The sequence below is a fragment of the Camelus bactrianus genome, chromosome 2 (genome assembly GCF_048773025.1).
Source record: "Camelus bactrianus isolate YW-2024 breed Bactrian camel chromosome 2, ASM4877302v1, whole genome shotgun sequence".
Classification (NCBI taxonomy): domain Eukaryota; kingdom Metazoa; phylum Chordata; class Mammalia; order Artiodactyla; family Camelidae; genus Camelus; species Camelus bactrianus.
In genome coordinates this window covers 19,753,486-19,779,945 of record NC_133540.1, presented here as the reverse complement: position 1 = coordinate 19,779,945, position 26,460 = coordinate 19,753,486, and the positions used below count along the sequence as shown (strand labels likewise).

The 26,460-nt window shown below is 44.3% G+C and overlaps 1 protein-coding gene across 1 annotated transcript in view; it reads left to right on the top strand.

The window, feature by feature from the left end:
* Positions 1-22,466: 22,466 nt before the first annotated feature.
* The window catches only part of SPMIP2 (sperm microtubule inner protein 2), a 47,567-nt gene continuing 43,573 nt past the window's right edge, over positions 22,467-26,460 (top strand). Inside the window, exon 1 of the mRNA XM_074375332.1 lies at positions 22,467-22,804. Within this exon, the coding sequence (XP_074231433.1) occupies positions 22,520-22,804 (285 nt within the window). The 5' untranslated portion in view covers positions 22,467-22,519. The remainder of the gene's footprint in view (positions 22,805-26,460) is intronic.

Sequence of the window (26,460 nt, the reverse complement as noted above, 5' to 3'; positions counted from 1 at the left end):
GCGCTCACCCGGTGTCCCCTTGCGGGGAACAGGCTGCTGTAAAAATGAGAAAATGAGAGCCCAGCAGGACTCCCACTTAGCCTTTTTAACTGACAAACAAGCACCAAGTAGCTAGGCTGCAACCCCAAGGGTTTACCAAAGTAGAGGAGAATAAAGCAGAGAAGATGGCAATCTAGAAAGCCTCCCTAAGGAGGAAGGGAAGGGGAAAAGAAGTCATGGCAGAATTAATCCTTCCCCCTTTGGTGAACTAGAAAATTGGAAAGTAGAAAAAAAAGATCTGTCACTTAAAAATGATTGCATTTCTCCCAGTAATCATTAACATGAAAAAGTAACCCCTGATGGTGCGGAGGTGATGTTATTTTGTAACTGGTGAGCACGGTGGTAGTAAGAGGGCTGAGAGTTCCGTGTAAGGGACTGCTTTCTGTAACCTGCATGTCACATGTTTATTCATTTATCCCTCAAACATTTATCACACATCAGGAAACAGGCATGCTCTGCATTTGTGTATCGGTTAAGGGAGGGAAAGAAATCCAAGGCAAAACAAATCTGGGACTTTCCAATTCTTTTAGTTTAGCGTCAGTGAACACCAAAGAATATTGCTAAATGATTTACATTCTTACAGGGCTTGGAAGTCCCCAAATTGATTTTCCCGTAATTCAGTAAATATATAATTTTATTACCATCACCGTGATGACAACACATGAGGAAAATTGTCACAATTTGTACTAACAGTTTAGGAATGTCTATGGAGAGGTCAACGTAGGTGATAAATACCCATCCTCTACCTGTGCAAAGAAAATATAGTAAAAGCATAAACAGAGAATTAGACCACCATTTGGTGGACTGAAGGCAACATAGTGTGTCATTTAGAATGTGTTTCAGGAGAAATAGACCCACCAAGGTTGAGTGCCATTTGGGGTCACACGCTAAAGCATGAATGTTTAATCTAAGACTAATTTTCTCATTTTTTAAATTTTTTTAAATTGTAGTAAAATGAACGGAACATAAAACAGTATACTTAAATTTAAAAAAAACATAGAATGGTAAATACTTTAAAAGGTACAGTTCTGTAGCATTAAGCACATTTACACCCTCGTGAAACTGTCACCACCATCCATCCTCAGAATTTCTTCATCTTGCAAAATTGAAACTCTGGACCCATTAAACCCTCACTGTCTATTTCTCTCTCCCCAGCCCCTGGCAACCACCATTCTCCTTTCTGTTTCAGTGAATCTGACTACTTTAGTAATTGCATACGAGTGGAATCACATGAAATCTGTCTTTTTTGTGACTGGCTTATTTCACGTAGCACAGTGTCCTGAAGATTCATACACGTTGTAGCTTGTGCCAGCATTTCCCTCTTTTTCAAGGCTGAATAATAATCTATTGTGTGTTGTTATGGACTGAAATTTTTCCCCCACCAAATTCAGGTGTGACTGTCTTTGGAGATGAGTCCTTTATGAAGGTAACTGAGGTTGAATGAGGTCATAGGGTGGGACCCCCATCCCACGGACCTGGTGACCTTATAGGATGAGGGAGGCACAGCAGGGTGCTTCCTCTCTCTTTGGGGGCAGAGGAAGACCCCCTGAGGGCACAGAGAGACAAGGGGCCATTGCAAACCAAGGAGAGAGCTCTCACCGGAAACCGACCCTGAAGGCACCTTGATCTTGGACTTCCAGCCTCCGGAACTGGTGGTGTAGCCCCCAGCCGGAGGTATTTTGTTATAGCAGGCCTCACAGACTGACATGTACGCAGAGAGCACATTCTGTCTGTCCATCCATCCACTGATGGACGCTTAAGCTGATTGATTTACCTTTATATGCTGCTCTGAATAGGTGTCCAAACACCTGTGACGGCCGCCGCTAGCATTCCTCTGGGCAAGTACCCAGAAGTGGAATTGCTGGATCATATGTTAATTCGATGTTTAATTGCTTGAGGAATCATCACACCACTGTCTACAGCAGCTGCACCACCTTACGTTCCCTCTAGCAAAGCACAAGGTTCCCATTTCTCTGTATCTCTCATTATAAAAACATTTAAGGGCGGCGTTTCAGTTACGGCGAGGACACCGTGGTCGCTCTGTAATAATTGTGGACCTGGGACTCATGACGACCTATTCAAACATGTCAGTTAATTTGCTTTCCAGAAGCAGTAATGCAACAGTATATGATACTGCTTTTAAAAGGGGGAATTCAAAATTAACCTTATTTATTTACTTTTGGGGGGCATTAGGTTTATTTATTTATTTAATGGAGGAATTGGGGATTGAACCCAGGACCTCGTGCATGCTAATCATGCACCCTACCCTCCTCCGGAAATTCAAAATAAACAGGAAGATTAGGTGCCAATTTGCATCCGCATTGCTTCGTCAAAAAATTATCATCAGATTCTGGTTATTCTTGTTAAAAATGAAAAGGCCACACACATACCCCTTCACCAGCACTGGCCTGTCCTATGTCAACTGAAATCTGTTTTCTCATCTTTCCTCTCCAGCTGGTCTAAAGGTATCATCAGGTCAGAAATCATCTCAGGAACCACCCCCTGAGTTGAGTTATAGTATTTGTGATCACGATGGTATCTGTGCTTAGCTCCGCATTTCACGTACTCATGTAGCTCTTAAGTGGAGTTCAGGAATCTATTTCCTCGTGTAGCCGGTAAACGCTGTGTTAATACCCTGTGCGAAGTAGGATCTCTTTATAAAAACTTTCCTTATAATTATTTTCAATTTTCATAGGCTTGAGGGGCCACATGAGGAATAATGTTCATGGACGTGGAAATAATTAACTCAGAAAAAGGAAAAAAAAAATCGAAGTTGCATAGCCATGTTTTCCAGCGTAGCATCAATACTGATTAAATACGCCAACCAACCCGGGGTCAAGATTAAATCTTTTACTTATTCTATATTTTAAACTGTCCTTAAACTGTCCCCTGCACACCTCAGAGAGTCAGGACATGTATTTCAAATATTAAATAGCTGCTAGGAGTGCTAAATATTCCCTAGGGATTACTGACAGTGATTGCAGCATTTTGATTTCTTGGGCTCCTTCCGCTGAAACAGACTGAAGTTCAGTTGGCAAGCAAGAGTCAATATTTCACTGGCACGTCACTCGGACATTTTTTCCTAGTTTCAGGCTTGGAAGTTTAATAATTGATTGGGGGATGGGGGGCAAGCCCTGTTTTGTTCAACAGTTTTCTCAGCGATTTGGATAGAGGAAAATCAGGTTTGCAGAAGGCATCAACCTAGGGGAGAGAGAGAGAGAGCGAGCAAAAATGAGGTGACAATTTGGGTTGTAAGCGAGAATATTTTAGAATTAGAGGCTCAAACTAACAAGATTATAATTTAACAGGAATAAGTCTGAACCTGGTGCTTAGGGTGAAAAATTCAGTAATACAAGTGAGGACTAGGTGAGATACTGTGTGATGAGTTGGTGTGGAGGTCATCCCTGACTGTGATGAGCCTGGAGGTTAGCGTGGGTCCCAGGAAACCTGCCAGAATCACAGGGGTCTCTGCTCAGCAGACAGCGGATGACACGGTAGCATCACTTTTGGCTAGGAGCAGCACTTTTTTTTTTTTAATTGAAGTACAGTCAGTTACACTGTGTCAATTTCTGGTGTACAGCACAATGTCCCAGTCCTGCATGTACAGCACATTTTAAAGGTAGACGTTAATGGACTGAAGCGCCCCAAGAGGCAGGATGGGGCGGAGCCTGAGCATCACGTCTCAGGAAGGACACTGGAAAGAAGTGGGAAGCTGATCTACAAAAGAACCTAGTGTGAGCCTCTCGCCTTCTCCAGCTTCTGACAGGTGGTCCCCTGAGAGAGGGTCTATGAACTGAGATTCAGAATTCAGACCACTGTGGGACTGTTCCAGGAAGGCAGATTTCAGTTCAACCTAAGAAGGAATAATTAGACCCGTCCCCGAATAGAATGTGCTTCTATCGCTGGAAATGTTTTGGCTGTTGGATGGACACCAGCCGTGGAAGGGAACCCTACCTAAGCGTACAAGGTGACACCTGCTGACCAATCCCAGCTCCCAGAAGGCACTGGAAACGTGGACCTCTGCACTAACACTGAGGCTGCAACCCCTGGATTTACGGCTGTACTAATGTGATCGCCAAAACCTGCTGGCACCCCAAGCGGGTTAACACGGCCGTGAATGCAACAGGGCATGTCTTCATTTCACATGGGAATTTCGCCCTGGCCCCCACGGAGGAAGCCACCAGAATTCACCACCCGTAGCACCTAGTGACCCATTCTCGGAGCCCCTGCGTAGCAGCTGAAGCGTGGAGATTCTGGAAGATGGAATCACCTTCCCACCTTCCCATGGAGCAGCACCATGATATCCCTTCTTGATTCCAGGAATACACGAGTTATCATTTCAGAGGCCAGTATTAGACGCTCCCAGGAAACAAAACACCAGGGTCATTAGCGTTGGCACGCAGGTTAATATTGGCTAGAGGTGCCTGAGCACTTGCGCACTGTCAAATCCGAGCGGGCGTGAGGCTCGCTTGGAGGGGTTGCTAGGACACAGGCAGCTTGGCCCCACCTTCAGAGTCTCTGTTTCAGGGCATGTGAGGTGGGGCCTGAGATTCTGCCTTTTTAATAAGTTCTCAGGTGATGCCCGTGGTCTTCCTAACTCTGCCTTCCGTGACATCGGACTGGGAGTCTGAAACGGGCCATGGTGGGGGTGTTTGCACCACAGAAACGAGTGTAAATTCTGCGAGCTGGTAGTCAAACATCTACCGGGAAACCACTGCTACAGACTCAGAGCAGAAAGAAAACACGGGACAATTAAACATCTAAGGCAGCATTGCTCCAATTCACTGTAGCCGTGGATTTAATGATGGTTTCCTGAGTCCTGGCTACGTAACCACAGCAATATTTTCTCAGTTATAATCTGTTGAAAGGACTGAACATAAATGGAGTTCATGAAGTAACACATGCTCTTGGATTAAAGCGATGAAAGATGGTTTCAGACATTAATTATTTGCCGTAAGGAAAAGTCAACATTTGACGCATTTCCTAGATGTGTATTAAAATTAAATAAGTGAAAAGGAACCTAGACCTGTGATTATTAAATAAACGTACATATCACTTCATTACTGTCCCCACCACCTCATCATCTCCACCGTCTCACATTTACTGACTGCTTAGAATACGCCAGGCACCACTGTCAGCTTTTTTACATGAATGATCTCACTTAATTCTTCTCAAATTCTGTCACATAGATATTATTATCCCCATTTTACAGATAAAAACCCAAGTCACAGTCACAGGTATGTGATGCTGTGGACCAGTGCTGGAGGGATGGATGTCAGGCAGCCATGGATCTGGTGATGTCATGTGTAATGTCCTAGAAACCTCAAATCCAGCATTTCTTAAAGATAATTTACTGACAACAACCACATTGCTATTACACAATCACTATATTCTTAAATATATTCTTTTATTGAAGTATAGTTGGTTTACAATGTTGTGTTAATTTCTGGTGTAAACCATAGTGATTCAGTTATACATATATATTTCTTTTCACATTCTTTTTCATTTTAGTCTATTACAGGGTATTGAATATAGTTCCTTGTGCTACACACTAGGACCTTATTGTTTACCTGTTTTATATAATAGTGTGTATCTGCAAATCTTGAACTCCTGATCTGTGGTAACCCCATTCCCTGTGATAACCATGTTTGTTTTCTATGTCTGTGAATCTGTCTCTGTTTTGTAAATAAGTTCATCTGTACTATTTTTTTTAAAGATTTCACAAATAAGTAATATCATATGGTAATTTTCTTTCTCTTTCTGGCTTACTTCACTTAGTATGACAATCTCCAGGTCCATCCATGTTGCTGCAAATGGCAAAATTTCATTCCATTTCACGGCTGAGAAGTGGATATATATATATACATGCCACACCTTCTTCATCCAGTCATCTGTTGATGGACATTTAGGGTGTGTCCACATCTTGGCTATTGTATATAGTGCTGCTGTGAACACTGGGGTGCGTGTATCTTTTCAAATTAGAGTTTCCTCTGGATATATGCCCAGAAGCGGGATTACTGGATCATATAGTAACTCTATTATCAGTTTTTAAAGGAATCTCCACGCTGTTTTCCATAGTGGCTGCAGCCAACTACATTCCCCCGACAGTGTAGGAGGGGTCCCTTACATATACCTTTTCTTCATTGCAGAAGAAAGCACTGCTAGCATCAGTGGTCTCCAAGACCATCCTAGCACAACGCTGGCTTTCCAGGGAAACAATGCTAACATTGGCTCCGTGGCATTAAACCATAACAGTCCGACCATCTGAAGTCTCCTCTTTTGAGCTGCACCTCAGCCCTCCTCAGTGGTGCGTGGAAACTCTCAGCGTTTGCCCCTCTGACTCCTGCTGTTTCTGTTTCCATGAGGTTGACCTACTATGCCTGATACATTTTTTATTTCTCCATTATTATTATGGTATTACCAGCCTGTGATTGCTCTGACTTCAAAACCCTCTGTCTCGGAGATTCTTCTGTGTCTATTTAAGCACAAGTCTAGATCCTGGGGCGTTTCTGTTTGCTCCCACTTAGTGTTGCCTGCAGTCTGTCTGTCATGCTCAGAGTTTTGTTCGAAGCCATAACATGACCTAAAATGAATGTTACCTGGGGTGAAAACTTAGACCCTCTCGAGCTGTCAGCATGTGAGACACATCCTGGAAGGAGTGTAATCTCACTTTAAAAGGGATCTGACTGGGAGCAATTAGCTACGGAAACCTGAGGGGGTAGGGTGGGAGGTTTCAGGGCTGAGTAACCAGTCAAACAGTTGGTAGCAGTGACAGGGTGTGGACGCCCAGCCACCCCACCCAGCCGCTGGCCCTTCCCCGGCGTAAACGCCCTTGCTCACTTTGGTTTCATTTTGGTCGTCTGAGTAGACCCCCCTGGACTGCTTCTGTCTCAATCCTCTGCCAGTTATGTGCACTGAAGACCTCACCATCTCTAACAAACATTGCAACAACTTCCCCAGCCTCCGTGAGCCGCGTTTATAATTATTCACCAGCTTGAGTATCAGAAGATTTCACGAGTTGCCAAACTCTAGGCCAGCTCTGTTTAACAGGAATAAAAGGCAAACCACAAATATAATTCAAAATGTCCTGGTAGCCACATTGAAAACAATTAAAACAGATGAAATCACTTTAATAACATATTTTAGGTGATCCAATATATCCAAATGGTTATCATTTCAATATGAAATCGATGTCTGAAGTTATTAATGAAATGTTTTACATTCTTCCTTTTGTACTGTCTTGGAAAGCTCTGTCTTTAAGCCAAAGCCTGCCTCAGTCTGGACTGGGCACTTAACAAGTTCTCAAAGCCACCTGGGACTAGTGGCTACGAAGTTGGAAAGCACAGCTCCAGACTCGTGAAAGCTCAGATGAATGTTTTCTTGGGACATCCAAATATCCGAACGCCCAGCTGATGGGTTTTTAATGAGGTATCAATTAAACAGTCTTGCTTGATGTGTAGCTTTTATACCAGGTCATTATTTATAATAAGGATGAATAATAATAAATTAATTACGGTGAAGAACAGCCAGGCGCGTACTGTGTATAAATAAAAATGCATAAATTTCTTAAAGTTGTGCTAGGCTGCAGAAATAGAACCACCATACTCTCTGCCAGAATTTCAGTTATTTATAATCAGGTCGGGTCTCTCTAGGCTAGGAATCTAGGAATTCAGAGAGTGGCTTCTTGAGCATCTTTAATATTTAACGGAGAAAACATAACACACACCAAATAGGCTCACAGTTTCCTGTTGCTCTTCACAGAGGGCTGAAAAGGTGGTAGCTCTTAAACAGCATCCAGTCTGAATCTCTTCCCAGTGTCCAGAATTTTCTTACCTGCAATAAGAAACATTCTTGCCCCCATCGGCAATCAGAGAGCCCTCTGCTTTCTGGCTTTCGGGTTCTGGGGACTGGTAGTTGAAGGTACAGCTTCAGTTCGCTTAACTGAATGGCTGGCATCTCTAGCAGTTGAGTTCTCTTTAGGGAGGAGTATTTTTCTGTCCACCTTGTCAATGGGAGGAGGGTTTTTAAGGTCTCTTTAGTGGGAGAAGAATCTTTCTTTTTTAGAGTACAATTCCATCTGATCTCTGTGTGCTTGGCACTGTGTAATCTCACTGAACATTTTGCACTCCGGGAGTGGAGGGCATTGCATTTAGGCATCACAGGTCTAATCTTGTACACCAGCGTCAGCGTGGGGAAGAAGGGCTGGGCGTGGCAGAAGTGCCGGAAAGAGCAGAAATGTTTAGCAGGTGTGTAATATGGTAATAGTTACTGCCGGGCATCTGCTCTGCACCAGGTACCTGTACAGACACGGCTGACATCTCCTACACACAGCATCTCCCAGTTCTTATGACGACTGTATCAGATTGTTAGCTGTACTTTCCTTTTTCAGACAAAGAAACCGAGCCTGTGAAGCCGGGTTTTGAAGCAGGTTACAAACATTTTCTGAAATAGAATTCAGATGAAGTACGACCCAGTCTCTTTTCCCCTACGCCACGATGCCTCCCAGCAAAGCCAAACAAATGAAAAAGGAACTGGTTGGCTGGAAGCCAACTGCAAACCACAAGAAATGCAGAATGAAAGGGCAGAATGTGAATTACACAGAGGGTGAGATAAACGTGGCTGGGGAGAAATGGGGCATTTCATCATTTCCCTGTATAATAGAAGAGGGAACAATTGAAGGGGCAGGAAAACAAGGGTGTCCTGAGGTGATCGTAAATATGTCTCCGCAGAAAATGAAGTTTCAGAGGAACAGGGAAAATCGAAGAAGTAGCAGGGACTGAATGAATAGAAGTGATGATTAAGAGACCAAAGGAGAGAGGAAAAATAACTCGGGTGACCGTTATATCAGTGGCTTTCAAACCCGTCTGACGGCAGCCCAGAGTGAGCAATGTATTTTACACAGGGACCCAGTCAACCAGCACTGTGTGTGTGTGTGTGTGTGTGTGTGTGTGTGTGTATACAGCAGTAAAACACAGGAGCAAAGGCAACTCTGTAGGGAAAGGATAGTCTTCGAGACCAATGGCGCTAGAACAATTGGCTGTCCATACACCCCAAAAAATTCAACTTCAGCTCATACCTCCCATCACATGCGAAAATGGACTTGAAATGAATCATAGACCGAAATGAAAAACCTAAAACTATAAAACGTCTAAAGGAAAGCAGGGAGAAAATCTTTGTGACCTTGGGTTAGGGGAAGAGGTTTTTAGATGCATCACCTAAAAGATGACCCATAGAGAACACGGCAATAAGTTGGTCTTTATCCAAGTTACAACTTCTACTCCTCAGAAGACCCCATTTAGAGGGTAAAATTACAGAGACAGACTAGAAGAAAATATTTGCAAAGTACCTATTGATAAAAGACTTCTATTTGGAATATGCAAATAGCTCTCAAAAGCCTCAATAAGAAAACAACACAATTAAAAATGGGTGGAAGATTTGGACACCTCATCAGAGAAGACGCACCAAAGGCAAAGAAACATAAGACACTCAACATTATTGGTCAGTAGAGAAGCACAGGGTAAAGCTGCAGTGAGACGCCGCCACCACCTATCAGAAGGGCAAAAGTTAAGACCAACTGATTAAGTATTGGCAGGGCTGAGGAGAAAGTAGGGCTCTCTCAGATCACCGCTGGGGGGATGTAAAATGACACGACCCCCTTGGAAAGCAATTTGGCAGTTTCTATGTACACCTACTGTAGGATCCCGGCATTCCATTTAGGTTTTTACCCAAGAGAAACTAAAGCAGGTGTCCCTGCAGAGATCTGTGCACGGTTGTTCACCACAGCTTTATGTGTATCAGCCCCAAACTGAAAACAACCCAAAAGTCCATCATCAGGGAGATGAATAAACTATGGCATATTCATATGATCAGATACTACCCAGCAAGAAAAAGGAACAAACTAGCGGTAATTGTTACAATAATGTGGATGATCTCAAAATAATTATGCTTAGTGTCAGTAGCTGGGCTAAGGAGTGTGTACTCCGTGATGCCCTTGATATAAAATTGTAGAAATTGCTAATTAATTTACAGTAACTGAATGCAGATAAGTGGTTGCCTGGGATGGGGATGGGCAGGAGTGGGAAGGGGAGGGTTTCCAAAGAGGCATGAGGAAATCTGGGGGTGATGGGTTTTTAATCTAGATTGTGGTGCTATTTCAGGGGTTGTGTGGCCCATCAGCAGGTGAGAATATAAGACGCACAATTAAAATTGAATTTCAAATAGAGGGTATTTTTTAGTATGAGTGTGTACCATGCAATGTTTGCAACATACTTATACTAAAAGAATTACTCGTCGTTTATCTGAAATTCAAATTGAATTGTAGTGGGGAGGGGATAGCTCAGTAGTAGAGCGTATGCCTAGCATGCAGGAGGTCCTGGGTTCAATTCCCATTCCCTCCATTATATATATAAATAAACAAACAAACAAGCCTAATTATCTACCCCCAACAAAAAACCAAACCAAAACAACAACCAAAAATACCCATAAACAAATTCAACTGTATTTACCCGGCACGCTGCTCGTCTTTACACACTTCTGCAAAACTTAAATTGCATGCTTTAAATAGATGCAGTTTATTGTATGTCAGTTACACTTCAATAGAGTTGTTTACAAAAAAAGAAGAGAAGAAATTGGATTAACCAAGGAAGATGCAATGACTTTCCCCAGGCTTCCCAGCAGTGGCAACCACTCCAAGGTCAAAGTCCCAGTGCCAGGCTCCCTAGTCCAAGAGCTCTCCCTGTTGTTCACAGTTGATGCGAGAATATGTTTGCTCCCCAGGAAGGAAGACTAGACCCCAAGTGAGGACATCCAGATCTAGACTGATAAGGAAATTTTAATGTGTTATCACGTCTGATCTCTGCTCTCCCATGGCATTGTGAGTCCTGGATTTCACCTGTTCACAAACCCACTTTATTTTATTTTATTTTTTAAAATTAACTTATTTATTGAAGTACATTCAGTTACAACGTGTCAATTTCTGGTGTACAGCAGAATGTCCCAGTCATACAAATATATACATATATTCGTTTTCATACTCTTTTTCATTAAAGGTTATTATAAGATATTGAATATAGTTCCCTGTGCTCTACAGAAGATATTTTTTAATCTATATTTTTTAGTGGATAACATTTGCAAATCTCAAACTCCCAAATTTATCCCTTTCCACCCTCTTTCCCCCAGTAACCATAAGATTGTTTACTATGTCTGTGAGTCTGTTTCTGTTCTGCAGATAAGTTCATTAGTGTCCTCTTTTTCCCATTTTTTAGATTCCACATATGAGTGATGTCATATGGTATTTTGCTTTATCTTTCTGGCTTACTTCACTCAGAATGATGATCTGTAGGTCCATCCATGTTGCTGCAAATGGCATTATTTTATTCTTTTTTATGGCTGAGTAGTATTCCATTGTATAAATATACCACAACTTCTTTATCCAGTCATCTGTTGATGGACATTTAAGTTGCCTCTATGTCTTGGCTATTGTAAACAGTGCTTCTGTGAACATTGGGGTGCATTTATCTTTTTGAATTAGAGCATTAGGGCATTGGTTATATGCCCAGGAGTGGGATTGCTGGATCATAGGGTAAGTCTATTTCTAGTTTTTTGAGGAATCTCCATACTGTTTTCCATAAAGGCTGCACCAAACTACATTCCCATGGACAGTGTAGGAGGGTTCCCTTCCCTTCACACCCTCTCCAGCATTCACAAACTCATTTTAAGAGCAAAGTGTGGCAGCATAGTGAATCCGTTCTTGGATCAAGTGAGGAGTCATTTCATTTCAGACCCCTTAACTAGTATCTGGGAGGGCAACCCGTCCCCTGGCTGGCTGCACAGAAGAGGGTAAAGGTGTAACAAACAAGCTGCAAAAATGTAAAGTGGACCCATCTGTTGAGCACTGCTTGCTTGCTTCTTAGAATTAGACATTTCTCAATAATCCAAATAGCGGGTTCACGTGTTTTTCTTACAACCTATTTGCAGCCGTTTTTAAGCCACCTTCACTCCTTTATTATAGATTTTACAAGGTTGAGAAGCACCACTTACTAGTCTAAATTGCCCTGATCTAAGCTGCAGTCACGTCCTGCCACCTAGAAATAAACAATCCCTCCCCACTGTCCTGACCATCCGGGGACAGAGAAGGAAACCGCCGTGTTTCAGCCAAGCTCAGAAACGTTATTTTAGTAAATTACATTTTAACTCGTCTGTCACTGTGATGTGCCTTGCCATTTTAATGCCTACATTCAAAGTGGTAAGTTCCTCTTCTTTTCTCTTTTGAGGTAAACCTGGCATTAAGTCGCTGGTATGTTTCACAATGCACAGCATCATACCAGCTGTTTCTGCCCAGTGTTAGCGACGCTCCTCTCTTTGGTCCAGGCAGAAATTACCATCATCACTCAGCGCACTAACTGAGCGATGCCTTCCCGCTCAGCTCTTCCCAGTGTGGGCAAAACCAGTGCCACCCTCCCCTAATGCTATGATTTCCAGTCTATCCGTATTGCTTAGTATCCTGCCCCATTTTTCTATTTAAAAAAAAATTTTTTTTATCTTGAAGTCCACTTTTCTATTCTTTAATTTGCACTGGCAGGTTAACTATATTAGCACTGGTCTCTCTGCAACTCTAATAATAAGAAACTCAATGATCACAAAGTCAGAAATGACATGGGGCCAAATGGACACCTGCAAGTAGAATGAAGCCACACTCCCTCCTGGGACCTTTTGTACAAATCAAAAAGTAAACTCTCTCATGCAAAACAGTGCATTTAAAGGAAATACTTATTCTTGCAGTGATGTTGTCAACTATTTGACTCTCACAGAGAGAGAAGCTGCCTGTCTAAAATATGCATGGAGGACGTGTGAGAGAAGGGACAGTGGGGGCACCGGCCAGATCAGGGGGCATGAGCCATGACCCGTGGGCCAAATTTGGCTCGACCCCTGGTGTTGTGCAGTTGAAAATGGTCTCCATCTTTGTAAGTGGTTGGAAAAATGAAAAGAAGGCTATTTTGTGACACGTGAAGTTATGTGAAATTCTAATTTGGGTGTCCAGAAATGAAGTTTTATTGGAATAGAGGCACATGGTTATTCTGTGTATGGCCTGTGGCTGCTTGGGTGCTACAAGACAGCGCTGAGCAGGGGTGACAGAAACATTCACTGTCTGGCCCTTAATAGGACAGTTTCCCCATCTCTGCTCTAGCCCAGAGGGCTGGACCAGCAAGGAACATGGCCCTCTCCACCCTGCATTTTTTTTTAATTGAAGTATAGTCAGCTTACAATGTTGTGTCAATTTCTAGTGTACAGCACATACATATTCCTTTTCATATTCTTTTTCATTACAGGTCACTACAAGATATTGAATGTAGTTCCCTGTGCTGTACAGAAGAAACTTGCTGTTTATCTATTTTATATATAAGAGTATCTGCAAATCTCAAACCTCCAAGTTATCCTTTCCTACCCCCTTTCCCACTGTAACCGTAAGTTTGTTTTATATGTTTGTGAATCTTTTTCAGTTTTGTGAATAAGTTCATTTGTCTTTTTTTTAAGATTCCACTTATAAGTGAGATCATATGGCATTTCTCTTTCCCTTTCTGACTTACTTCATTTAGTATGATGATCTCCAGGTCCATCTGTGTTGTTACAAATGGCAACATTTTATTCTTATTTATGGCTGAGTAGTATTCCATTGTAGATGTATACCACAACTTCTTTATCCAGTCATCTGTCGATGGGCGTTTAGGTTGTTTCCATGTCTTGGCTGGTGTAACTAGTGCTGTGATGAACACTGGGGTGCATGTCTCTTTTCGAATTGGAGTTCTCTCTGGATATATTTGGCCCTGCATTTTGTGAAGATGGGTTCTGATGGGGCCCCTGGCTTGCCTCTACTTCTGTGTTGTTTCAGTGTAAATCCATATCCTCCACTTTGAGAGCATAAACACCAAACAAGTGATAATTCAGCATAAAAAAACAGAGGGTCAAGGAGTGACTTTAAATAACTTCCTGTGGTATTAAAAATAGATTATGAAGGGAGTGTGCATCTCCCTGAATAAATCTACCTTCGCGCTACCAAAAAAAAAAAAAAAAAAGTAAATTGTAAAGCAGTAAAACGTTGCATGGGGGGTGTGTGTGTGTGTGTGTGTATGTGTGTAAGATGTCTTCTCTTCTGTGAGGCGTTTCCCTGTATGCTCTGTGGCAGACAAGTCAGAGACCAGTGCATCGTCCACCTTCCTAGAGAGCTGCCATTGTGTTTGGTTGTCTGCTCTGGCCCCATGTGATTCAGGGTTCAACCCTGATTCATCCACGCCAGTCCCTGAAATTCCAGTCCTCTTGCCAGCGCTCGGTTTTAGGAAGAGAGAAATTACTCAGTAATGACCAATAAAATGAGAGAGGAATGCACCTGAGGTTTTCGAGGAAAGGCGTCTCCACTGATGAAACACACATCCCACCCTGCCTCTTGGGCATTGTGGGATCTGCATGGGACACCTGGAACAGCTGCAGCCTCCTTGGGCCTGAAGGCAGCCTGCTACCCTGAGGCCACAGAACACGGAGCTGGGAGGAGGCTGTGCTTCTGAAGACACCACTGAGCGACTGAGTTAAGCAACCCAGGATTCCTCAGACTTTAGAAAATCTTAGTATATGACAATGATTTCTCTTATTATTTAAGTCACTTGTGACCAATTTCCTGTTACTTGCAGTACTCTGGTGGGTTTTATTGGTTCTGCATATGTAGATCTTGTTAGCATCTTTTCTCATGGGAATGTCTGGAGCCTGCCTCCATGAAGGTAAAGAATTCTTATATTAAATTGACTATTTTAGGCACGCTTATACTAGGAAAATCCCAAGCCAAAATCAAACCGAAACAATGAAACCTATTTATTATTATCTTCTTAGGTTCCCCCTTCGGGTGACATAAACAGGTGGATAAACCACCTGGTTGCAAAGTTTTGTCAAGATGAGCCTGTCAGTTTTATTTTCCAAGTAAAAGGTCCAGAGACGTTTGTAAAACTTTTGCTCCTGCCTTCTTGCTGTGCTCACCGGGAAAGATGCGGAATTTTAGATTTTTGGATGATATCAGCACCTTCATGATGAAGTAGTCATTCTTGCAACAAATACTACCAAGCATTTGACTAGCGCGTGGCACTGGCCGGGATGCTGTGGAAGCTTCAATGCAAACAGAAGACAGTTCAAATCTCCAAAGGGAACTAACCAGGGATTGCTTGACCAGCAGATGGACAAGGCACACACTCCTGAAACAGCCGGAAAAGCTGAGCACCCCATGACCTGTGGCTCAAACCGCACTTTGAGGTTTCAGTGAGTGACAGCATCTGTCCTGAGAGCAGACGGTGCTTCCTGAAGGAGGCGAACGTGGTCCTCTTTAGACTGCACGGTGTGACCGTCCATCTGTGATGCTGTAACACAATGGCACAGGCCAGGTGACCTATGAGCAACAGAAGTTTACTTCCTACAGTCCTGGAGGCTGGGCGTCCGAGATCAAGGCTCCTGGTGAAAGCAGATTCAGTGTCTGGGGCCAAGGGGGCCACTTTCTGGTGCACAAGTGGCCCTTTTCCACAATAAACTCACATGGCCGACGTGGGGAGGGGCTCTTTGGGGTCTCGGTTGTAATCATGCCCCAAAGGCTTCACCTCCAAACACCATCACATTGAGCCTTAGGAGTTAACATATGAATCTGGGGGACACAGAAGCATTCGGTCCGTAACATAACGAGAAACCAGGAAACCTGAGGCCACGTCAACCTTTGTTCACTCTGACCCAGCGCTGGGTACCTGGTAGGCACCACCAATATTAGCTGAACCATCGGCTGAACTGTGTATAAGCAGCAGGTGAATTCTCGAATTCTTTATAACTCTGAAATCCAATTTATAATTCTCTGTGTAATTTCCTCGTATCGTAGCATGTATCGAGGTTGCCGTGGTAACACAATAATCCTACGAGATTATTGGAGGCTGCCTCTGATGTTTTCAGATTGTTCACAGGAGGTTTATTGTCTGAGGGAAGAACAAAGGTTTGTAGCAAGGATGTTTCTGCCTGAGACTTATTTGGCGCTCTCAGAAATTTAACAAACTGAATATTGGTTTTTCTTCCAGTTTTGTTAAGATGCAATTGACATATGGCACGGCATGAGTTTAAGGTGTAATATTTTATGCATCATGACTGGACTTGCATACATCATGAAGTGACGGTCACAGTGTTTCGTGAACATCCCTCATCTCATCTCATACACGTTCAAAATAGAAGAAATAGAAACAAAACTTTTTCTTGTGATGAGAACTTAGGATTTACCCTCAACAACTGTCATGTGTAACCTGGATCGGTGGTAATTGTATTCTTCATGTTGTACATTACATCCCGAGTCCTGATTTATCTTATAACCGGGCGTCTGTTCATGCTGACTGCCTTCACCGAAACCCCTCTCCCCCACGACCCGCCCTCCTGCCCCTGGTGACCACAAACAAGTCTGACGTCTTTTCCCATGGGTTGGTTGGTTTCTGAAGTGTAATTGACCTGAAACACTAGGTTAGTTCCTGTTACACAGCATAGTAATTTGGTGTGTCTGTATATTTCAAAGTGATCACCACAATAAGCCTAGTTGTCATGTTCACCATACTAAGTTATTACATAACTGTTGATTATTTCCCACACTGTACATAGCGCTCTCCGTGTGTGATCATTGTAAGTTGCTGATCTCTTCAGTTCAAACGCATTTCAACAACCCTGCAGTTTTACTCCCCGCCCCCAACATTTGCTGTCTTTGACACCCTGTTCTACATCTGTTTGCTCTGTGTACCCCTTGACTACACTTATTGCAGGTGTAGATGATTTTATCCTTTCATCTTTTAACCTCCCACCAGCTTTCCACGTGGCTGATTCGCTGCCTTTACTGTAGCTTTGCCTCTACCTTTTGTAATTTGTGTGTTTCTGGCGGTGGCCTTCTCGTTTTTGGTTAGAGAAGTCCCTTTAACATTTCTTGGGAGCTGGCTTGACAGTGCCGAACTCTTAGCTTTGCTTGTCTGTAAGGCTTTCCATCTCTCCATCGATCTGATTCAGAACTTGCAGGGCGAAGTGTTCTTTGCTCTAGGGTTTTCCCTTTCGTCACTTTAAACATACCGTGCCGCTCCCTTCTGCCCTGCAGAGTTCCTGCTGAGAAGTTGGCTGGTAGCCTTACAGGAGTTCCCTTGAATGTTATTGTTTGCTTTTCACTTGGTGCTTTTAATAGTCTCTACTTATCTTTAATTTTTGTCATATTAATTACAGCGTGACTTGGTGTGGTCCTCTTTGGGTTGCTTCTGTTTGGGATTCTCTGTGCTTCCTGGAGTTGGATGTCTTTCCTTTCCCAGGTGAGGGAAGTTTGCCGCTATTTTGTCTTCAGATATGTTTTCTGCCCCCTTCTCTCTTTCTTCTCCTTCTAGGACCCCTATAATGTCAATGTTAGTGTCTTGATGTTGTCCCAGAAGTCTCTCAAACTGTCCTCATTTCTTTTTATTTTTTTCTGTTCTGTGGTAGTGATTTCCACTCCTCTGCCTTCCAGCTCACTGATCTGTTCCTCTGGAGCATTTAGACCATTGTTGATTCCTTCTGTGTATTTTTCATTTCAGTTATTGTATTTTTCGTCTGTTTACTTGTTCTCTATATTTTCTGAATCCTTGTTAAAAACTTCTTAACTTCTCTCTCTGTTCATCCATTCTTCTCCCAAGTTCTTTGATCATCTTTACGATCATTACCCTGAGCTCTTTCTTAGGTAGATTTTGGTTACAGTTTTCTCTGTTCATGGATATACGCGCCTGAATATGTGTTTGGAGTGAAATCTTTTTTGTTGTTGTTTCCCATTTTGGCTTATTCTTTACAATAAAAGAACTATTTCCTTGGTGAAAGAAAGAGAAGAGAGAAAGAGAAAAAAAGCAAAAAAAAAAAAAAAAAGGAGGAGGCTTGGCTCACTTTACAAAGACACTAGTTAGCGATCCTAAGAAATCTGGATAAAAAACTTACAGAAACAAGAGAACATCATTTCACGTTTTTTAGGAGAAGGGATGTTACTTTATCTGAGTTTTGGATTACTCTTGGCAGCTGATGGAGGATGGACCGGATAAGAGAGAAACTGGAGCCATGACTAGTTAGGAGGTTATCATGATAAACCAGACGAAAGATGCTGAAAGACTGTTTGCCAGCACTGCCTGCCTCTCACCGAGAAGAGACGCCCCTTGAAGGCGAGGTCTTGGCTTTGTTTCCTGTTGTATCCCCCACACTCAGAACAGTGCTGGGCACATAGTCCAATAAATATTTGTTACATAAATGAATACATAAATCAGCGAGAGAGTAAATGAATAGATGAGTTAATGAATTAACTGAAACACCGCAGATGAAGAGCGGAGGTCAGAAAAAGACATTTGCCTCGGCACGGAATTTTCTGAATTCTCTTGTTCTACTGACACAAGCTACTGCCGGGTCCTTTCCAAGTGTTGATGAAGTGTTGACAAGCAGATGAAGTTTGTTGGAAACTCTCCCAGATTCGCCTGTCTGTGTTCTTCCCAGCCTCTGTGGCACCTGCTTCTTTAGTGTCCACTGTCTTCAGAGGTTGGCAAACTACGGCTGCTGGATCAAACTTGTCCTGCCACTTGCTTTGGCAGGGCATGTGGGCAAAGAATGGCTTTTACCTTTTCAAATAGTTGGGGGTGGGGAAAGCAAATGAGTAATGGTTTGTAACATGTGAAAACTGAAATTATAACGTCTTTGTCTACAAAGGTTTATTGGAAGACAGCCATGCTCACTCGTTTACACAGTGTCCAGAGCTGCTTTTGGCCCACGAGGGCAGAGCTTAGTAGTTGAGACGGAGGTTGTATGCCCCGCATGCAAAGCCAAAAATTTTTCCTCTCTGGCCCTTTACAGGAAAAGTTTGCACACCCCTGGTCTAGAAGCACTCTCGAGAAACACTTCGATGCTTATTCACAGTAAGAAATAAATCGTTTATCACTGATAAAGCTCCCAAAACATATTTTACAAAATGTAACAAGTAAGACAAAGCATCAAATTGCAACAAGAAACAAACAAGAAAGAGGAAGAGACACTGATGATAATATTGCTGTATCTCAGGTGTCAGGTTCTCAGATAAGCACATCTTTAAGTAAAATTAATTAATTAACCCTCATCTTCCAGCAAGGCCACCAGATAGGCGTCACTGTTCCTGCTTAATAGATGAGAAGCTTCAACTCAGAGGCCTGGGTCACAAAGCCAGCACAAGACAAAGCCAGGATTGGACCCTACAGTAGTTTTAATTTCTTTTTTTTTTAAATGGAGGTACTGGGGATTGAACCTGGGACCTCATACATGTTAAGCATACGCTCTACCGCTGAGCTAAACCCCTCCACCCCCTGCCATTCCTGCACTAGTTTAGCTTCAAAAACGCATCCTTGACTGTAACTTTAGAATTTCAGAACCAGAGGAGGAAGTCACGTTGGGTGCGTACAGGGGAGACGGAAAGCGGGCTCTACTCCCTGTCCTTGAGATCACAGTTTCTCCAGGGCAGGAAGGTGCAGAAACAGGACGCACAAAGCTTGACGCAGGTGTTAGTGGAAGCACGTCTCCTTCCCCATCACGACATGGCGCTCACGGCGGAGGACCGACGCTGGGCAGCTCTGTTTATGTAGCACAGCTGTGAGTGGTCCCACGGGAGCTGGTCCTCAGCCGTGAGTGAGAACTCCAAAGAAGACGGGCACTTGAGGGTTTTGTTAACCCAGGAGCTGCCAACTTCACGGCTGGCGAATGAGGGCTGGAATTTTGGGGAAAAGAATGGAAGAGCCAAAAAAGCCTGCCATATGATGAGAAAAGTTAACTCCCTACGGGATGTTGCAACAGCAGCCAAACAAAGATGCCAGTTGTTAAAGGAAGAGTTAAGACACCGTGGATTGGACAGGAGTTGGAAATTTTGACCTTTTAAGCAGGGAATTGGATCCAGCAGAGAGTCCAGGCTCTGGGGAATGAGGGTTAGGGGAGGAAAAGTGGGTCATGTTAAGAAAACACCCATAAAACTGCCCATCAGGAGAGCCACATGTCTGTGTTGCTGGATGGGTGGTGATAGGCGGACCTTCGGTTAGGTCAGCCCTGGGCCGGCTCCGGGGGACTGCTGTGAGCTTGGTGTCCTGTACCTGGTGCCTGCATCAGCTGTGGTGACCAGGGGGCGTCGTCCCAGAACTTTCTGTGCCTTGCACACAGCATCCCGCTATTCCTAAAGCACGGATGAGGAGATGGGGGTTCAGGAAAGTCCCGTGACTTGACTGAAAACCCACCGAGAACCTTGAGTCTCTGGGGAGCCCATCCCCACGCTTTGTTTGCAGAGCACACGTACTTCTCACTCTTTGGTCTGAAACAAAGGGTCTAGACTCAGGTGCCAAGGAATTGCTCTTTTAAAAAAAAATGGACTGCGGTCCACAGGGTGAAGAAGGAAAGACGGCGTATAGACGCTTCTCTCACATTCGCAGCAGTGTGAGGGGACGACGAAATTTTAGCAACAACTAAAACATCACACAGAGGGTCATTATGTCCCCCAAATCAGCAGGTGTCTGCAGGATGCCTGCAGGTGGCCCAACAGGGACAAAAGATCCGTGTTTACGTAAGTTTGGGAAACGCTAGGTTATTGGACACAGGTTGATCTACCGCTGGATTTCTCAGGACTGTTAACATGTTTTCATATTCTGGGAAATTCTAAAAGGCAACCGGACAGTATTCCCAAGTGTACTGACGGTGGACCACCCCTGCCCCGACCCAGACGTCTCCATGCCACTCATGGGAACAGCATTTGGGGAATATTTGGGAAAACACCGACCTCAGCATACCCTGAAATTTCAGTTAGACGAATGAATACAACTCTAATTTCATCTTGTTTGGAGATGGTGAAATTTTACTGACAGCAGGGGTTTCGTAGGAGAGCCCTCAGGTAGCTGTCACGTTGGGAGAGAAAAGAGTTTCCGCGGTCTGGCCGTTCACCAGAGCAGTTGTACCTGAGTGGGAACTGGACCCACTGGCGAACACGCAGGCATCACCAGGAGCCGTGGTGACTAGGGGCTGGGCAAATATCCGCCCACATCCTGCATCTGGAGAGCCACTTCTCACATTTTCAACTTCTCTGGAAAGCTTTGATGACTTTTCTAGGCACAGACCTGTTACCACACCAACCACTCACTCCATCCGAGCATCTGGTCAGAATGTCGCCCACCTGTGCTCTCTGTAAACTCTGAGCATCCCTGACCCAGAACAAAATGAAGGGGCTGCAGGGCTGGGGGGGGGGGGGAGCCAGGTGACACCACGACTGCAGCCAAGGCAGCTTCCCCCTCCCAGGCCTGGGGTCAACTTTGGGTAAGAGGAGTGACGTTCCTTCTTTGTGTCCCCAGTCTGCCTGGACCGTCCTGCACCTGCGTTGGTTCCGGGCCTTCTGAAACTCCTCTGGGGCCAGCAGCTCACTGTCGACTTTATGCAGGACCATTCTCCCCGAAAGTCTTAGCTCCTTTATATGCTCACATCCTTAACTTTCAGTACCAAGTTTACCTCGGGGGTCAGCCACCCAGACCTCCTCTTATTTTTGTTTGTTTCACCCACTTCCACAATTCCTTGATTCCTTTTTGTTCATTGTCTTACATTTAAAAGGCCAATATATCTTAAATACCCCTGCCTTTGGGCATCACCTGTTAGACAGTGTCCTTCTCATCTGATAATTTCTTCCCTCTTCCAACGGCTTCTGATACATTTGGGGGAATTTTCTAATTCTCGTTTCAGGCTTTTATCCGTGTAGCTAAAACATCCCGATGTCTAAAGGCCTGCCTCCTGCAAACGTGGCCTGCGTGAGGATTTTTAGAGTACAGAACATGTCTGCATTAAGCCGGTTAGAAACAAAGCCGTGGCGTGGGGCGATTAAGACTCCAAACTGTGAGCCAGCCTGTGGGGGAGGGAAGGGCTCGATCGCTGTGGCTCTGGACAAGGGACCAAGCTTTCTGTGCCTCGTTCCCCAGTGATAAACTGGCGGAAACAATGCTCCCTGCTCCCTTTGGATGGTATAAGAATTAATTGCATTAACGCATCTCAAAGGTTTATAACAGCACCTAGAACCAGGAAATGCTGTACCATCATTAGCTGCTATTATTTCTACCGCTAGAATAACAAAAGCACCTTAGAAGAAAGTGTGGTGATTATTTATTTTTTAAACTGATGTTTATTTATTTTTTAAATTGACGTATAGTCAGTTTACAATGTTGTGTCAGTTCCTTGTGTACAGCATCGTGATTCAGTCATACACATACATACATGTATTTGTTCTCATTCTTTTTCATTATAGGTTACTGCAAGATACTGAACGTACCTCCTTGTGCTTTACCATAGGACCTTGTTGTTTATCTATTTTATATACAGTAGTGTGTGTCTGCAAATCTCGAACTCCCGATTTATCCCTTCCCACCCCCTTTCCCCCTTGCTAACCATAAGTTTGCTCTCCATGTCTGTCTGTGAGTCTGATTCTTCTAAACATATTCTTTTCTCTGTTGAAGGCCCAGATTATGTAAAGGACTATCTACCGAAGGTTCCCCAACACACCGCCTATATCGGAGAAAAGCGTCCAGCCCTAGAAAAAACGGGAGATCTCCAGTATCTCTGGAGACCCGCCTCCAACCGAAGCTTACCAGCAAAATACAAGTCTGAGTACGTGGGTGAAATCGGTTGGGGAATACCACAGTATGGTTTTATCAACAGAACAAGGCTTCAGACTGGCTTTCACATCAAGGTATTGATCTTGAATTTGCATTCCTCCTGGCGTCTTGTTTTTCTGGTTCAAATGCTCCCTGCGTTGGCTTCCACAGGAAACGTCATGCCCATGACCTGTCATGGCGAAGCAGTGGCAAATGAGTTTTTGCAGAAAGATGAGTGTGTGCATCAGTGTACTTCCTACGGCCCTTCCCTTCATCCCTTTAAGACAGGAGAGGAGGGATGTGAAGAAAATGAAGCTGTGGGCAATCCAAGAGCATTTGCACTTGGCTTTGGAACGCAGTCAGATTCCATCTAGGCTGTGACATTCACACATGTCCCCCATTCTCGCGCTGCTTTGTGAGTGGGTGGTGTGAAAGGGGAGGCCTGTGCTGGGACTTCCTCCACAAACCCAGAAACCCACCCAGGGCTCTAAAACCCACTGTGTGGATCACGCCTTGAAGCCAGACCATCCAGGCTGTGGAACCAGAGGGCTCCTAGGAACCTTGTCTTATTTCCGTTCTGATGTGGATGCAGGCATGAGTCCATGCAGTCTCCCCTGAAACGGAAAAGAGCACGGGTGATTTTAGAAGCAAAATTTGAGAAATGGGACTTTTTTTTTTTTTCCAGGCAGACCCTTAGCCTGGAAATTGAACATATATCAATTAAGCATTAACTGGATTTCTTTTTTCTCTTTTTTTATATTGAAGTATAGTTGATTTACAATGTTGTGTTAATTTCTGGTGTACAGCATAGTGATACAGTTACACACATACATGTATATATATTCCTTTTCATATTCTTTTTCATTACAGGTTATTACAAGGTATTGAATATAATTCTCTGCGCTGTACAGTAGGACCATATTGTTCATCCACTGTTTTTTGTTTCGTTTTGTTTTGCTTGGTTTTTGTTTTTCGGGTTTTTTGGGGGGCGGGGGGAAGGTAATTGAGTTTATTTATTTTAACAGAGGTACCAGGGATTGAACCCAGGACCTCATGCATGCTAAGCACGCGCTCTGCCACTGAGCTGTACCCTCCCCCGTCCATCTCTTCTGTACACAGTAGTGTGTATCTGCTAATCCCAAACTCCCAACTTACCCCTCCCTCTCCGCTGCCCCACTGGTAACCACAGGTTTGCTCCCTACGTCTGTGAGTCTCTTTCTGTTTCGTGAATAAGTTCAGTAACTGAATTTCTTAAAACAATCCAGTCCGGCCTCAGACAGTAAAGGTTATCAAAGGAAAACCCTCCTTCTGGCCCAGCCCTGGGCAGTACGAGCTCGGCCTGTGAAGTCGCACAGGTGTGGGCTTGACTCCCGACGCCGTGACCCTGGCTGTGAGCTCACCTCCCCGCCCGCTGCCCCTCCACCACGTGGCAGCGTTCCGAGAGCCCGCTTCCTAAGACCACCTGGGTTCCGATCCGAGACCTGCCACCCACCAGCTGTGAACGGGCACAGTTCCTTAACCTGTGCACCTCCGCTTCTCACCATGACTCTCAGCCTGGACCTTGCTGGGCTGCTGTAAATAAGCCTCTGTGAAGTGCTGGGCACAGAGCCCCACACGCGGCAACACTGTGTGTTTAACGGCGTTAGTTATGTCGTGAGGACTCACTCTGGGGACACGAGGAATGCACTCCGCACCGTGCCCGGCACAGGCCTGACACCCCACTTCAGCGATCAGTGCTGTGGTTGCTGTACTTCTGCCACTCAGGGCCGGTTACACAGAGTGAAGCCTCAGCTTCCTACACTGTGTCCTCATCCACTCAGGCCGTAAAGAGAAAGATCAGAACGTTGACTGAGTATCAGACGTGGCCACCAGCGAGAAGGGGACAAACCCCAAAGCAAGGCAGCTGGTTTGAACAGTCTAGAAGCCTTGCTGCTTCTCCTTGGGTGATGCCCGGCTTCTGTGCACGGCTGTCCATCTGTCTGTCTGTCTTGAGTGTGTACAGCTGTGCATCCAGGATCCACGTCAACCCCAACGTGGCCTTCCAAGAAGGGGGTCCTTCCGTTTTCTTCAATGGAATTTCACAGATGACTGTAAATCACCGCTCTTGGTGGTAGCCCTGTCCTCTTAACCCCTGTGGGGCTGGCCATGAGCCCCTTGGAGACCTCCCCAACCTGAGGCTCACGCACAAGTAGCTCTCATTGGGCTCCTGAAGTGAGGGCCGTTGCTGGTCACCGGTACATTTTCTTGGCTCCGGCCTTTTGACAGTAATTATTTTCAAAGATGTAACAATCTTCAGATAACAATCTTCAGCAAGTCTTCCTCCCCTCTGCCCACCGCACCCCAAGGGATATGTTGTTGGTTTTTTTTTTAATTCTTATTTTTTATTGAAAGGTAGTCGATTTACAATGTTAGTTTCAGGTGTGCAGCAAAGCGATTCAGTTATATATATACATACATATATATGTATATATATATATATGTTTCCAGATTCTTTTCCATTACAGCTCATTACAAGAAGTTGAATGTAGTTCCCTGTGTTACACAGTAGGTCCTTGTTGTTTGTCTATTTTATATATGGCAATGTTTAAACAAGTCTTGAAGGATTCCTTGGACTTAGAACTTTATCATGAGAGCAAAAAGATTCATTGAGAGTGACTATACGTACTGGTGAAAAACCACAAATGAGGAGGGGAGGGTACAGCTCAGTAGCTCCGTGGTACAGCATGTGCTTAGCAAGCATGATGTCCTGGGTTCAATCCCCAGTACCTCCATTAAAGTTAAAAAGGCTAAAAAATGGGAAAAAAGAACCACATATGATTTACCCACCAGAAAAGCCTAGGTTTTGTCATCAGGGCTGCTCACCTGCCTCCCAACCCTCCTAGCCTGGGCCTGGTCCCCACTATATCCAGGGCAGGTGAATGTCAGCTTCTGGCCTCAGACCTGGATTCCTTATCAACTCAGGGCTTCAGGTAGCCTCTTCCAATCAATGAGACTCCGCACAAAGTGACATTTGAGCTGATACACACACACCCTCCACGCCTAGAAATAAGCCCCTAATTACAAATCACGTGTGACATGAATTCGCGCCCTCCTCTCTAGGGAGCTGGTCGAGTCCTTCGTGGGATGTAGTGCAGGGCAGTGTCTCAATCCATGTTCTGTTCTCTCTCTGGTTCCTTGTCCTTGGTGCACTGCCATCCCCTCCCAACGCTGTTCACATCCAGAATGGTCCCAACAAGGTGACGCTTTGTTTCCATCTAACTTTAGTGACGCCTCAGTGTCTCCCATTACAATAGCTCAGAATTTTGATTTTTAAGCACAAACCTTCATCTAGCGGATTGTTACAGCCAGAGCAGCTGCTCTTCCTAATTTACTGCTCCAGGTTCATCTAAGACCCGCAGCCCAGGGGGCACCACCAAGAACTCTTGGTAAAATGCCCCAGGGCAGCCGCTTCCTGCCTGGGAATGGTCCTTCCTCGCTGGGGCACCCGGAGGGGTTCCACAGATCATCTGGATTTGGGTAGAAAGATAATAACTTCCAGGCTGAGGGACACCTGAAAAATTTCCCCACATTGCAGAAGTCAGTAAAAACCACGATATCGGGTTTCCCTTCTGGGTCTTTTTGGGTTTAGTTATTTCCTAGTCACTCCTGTGCGGGTCCACAATGTATGAATAATGCACGTGTAATAAACCAGGAAAGATCGGTGCTTTTGTTGTTGTCTCAGATTTAAGAGCAGTACATCCTTTTTTTAAAA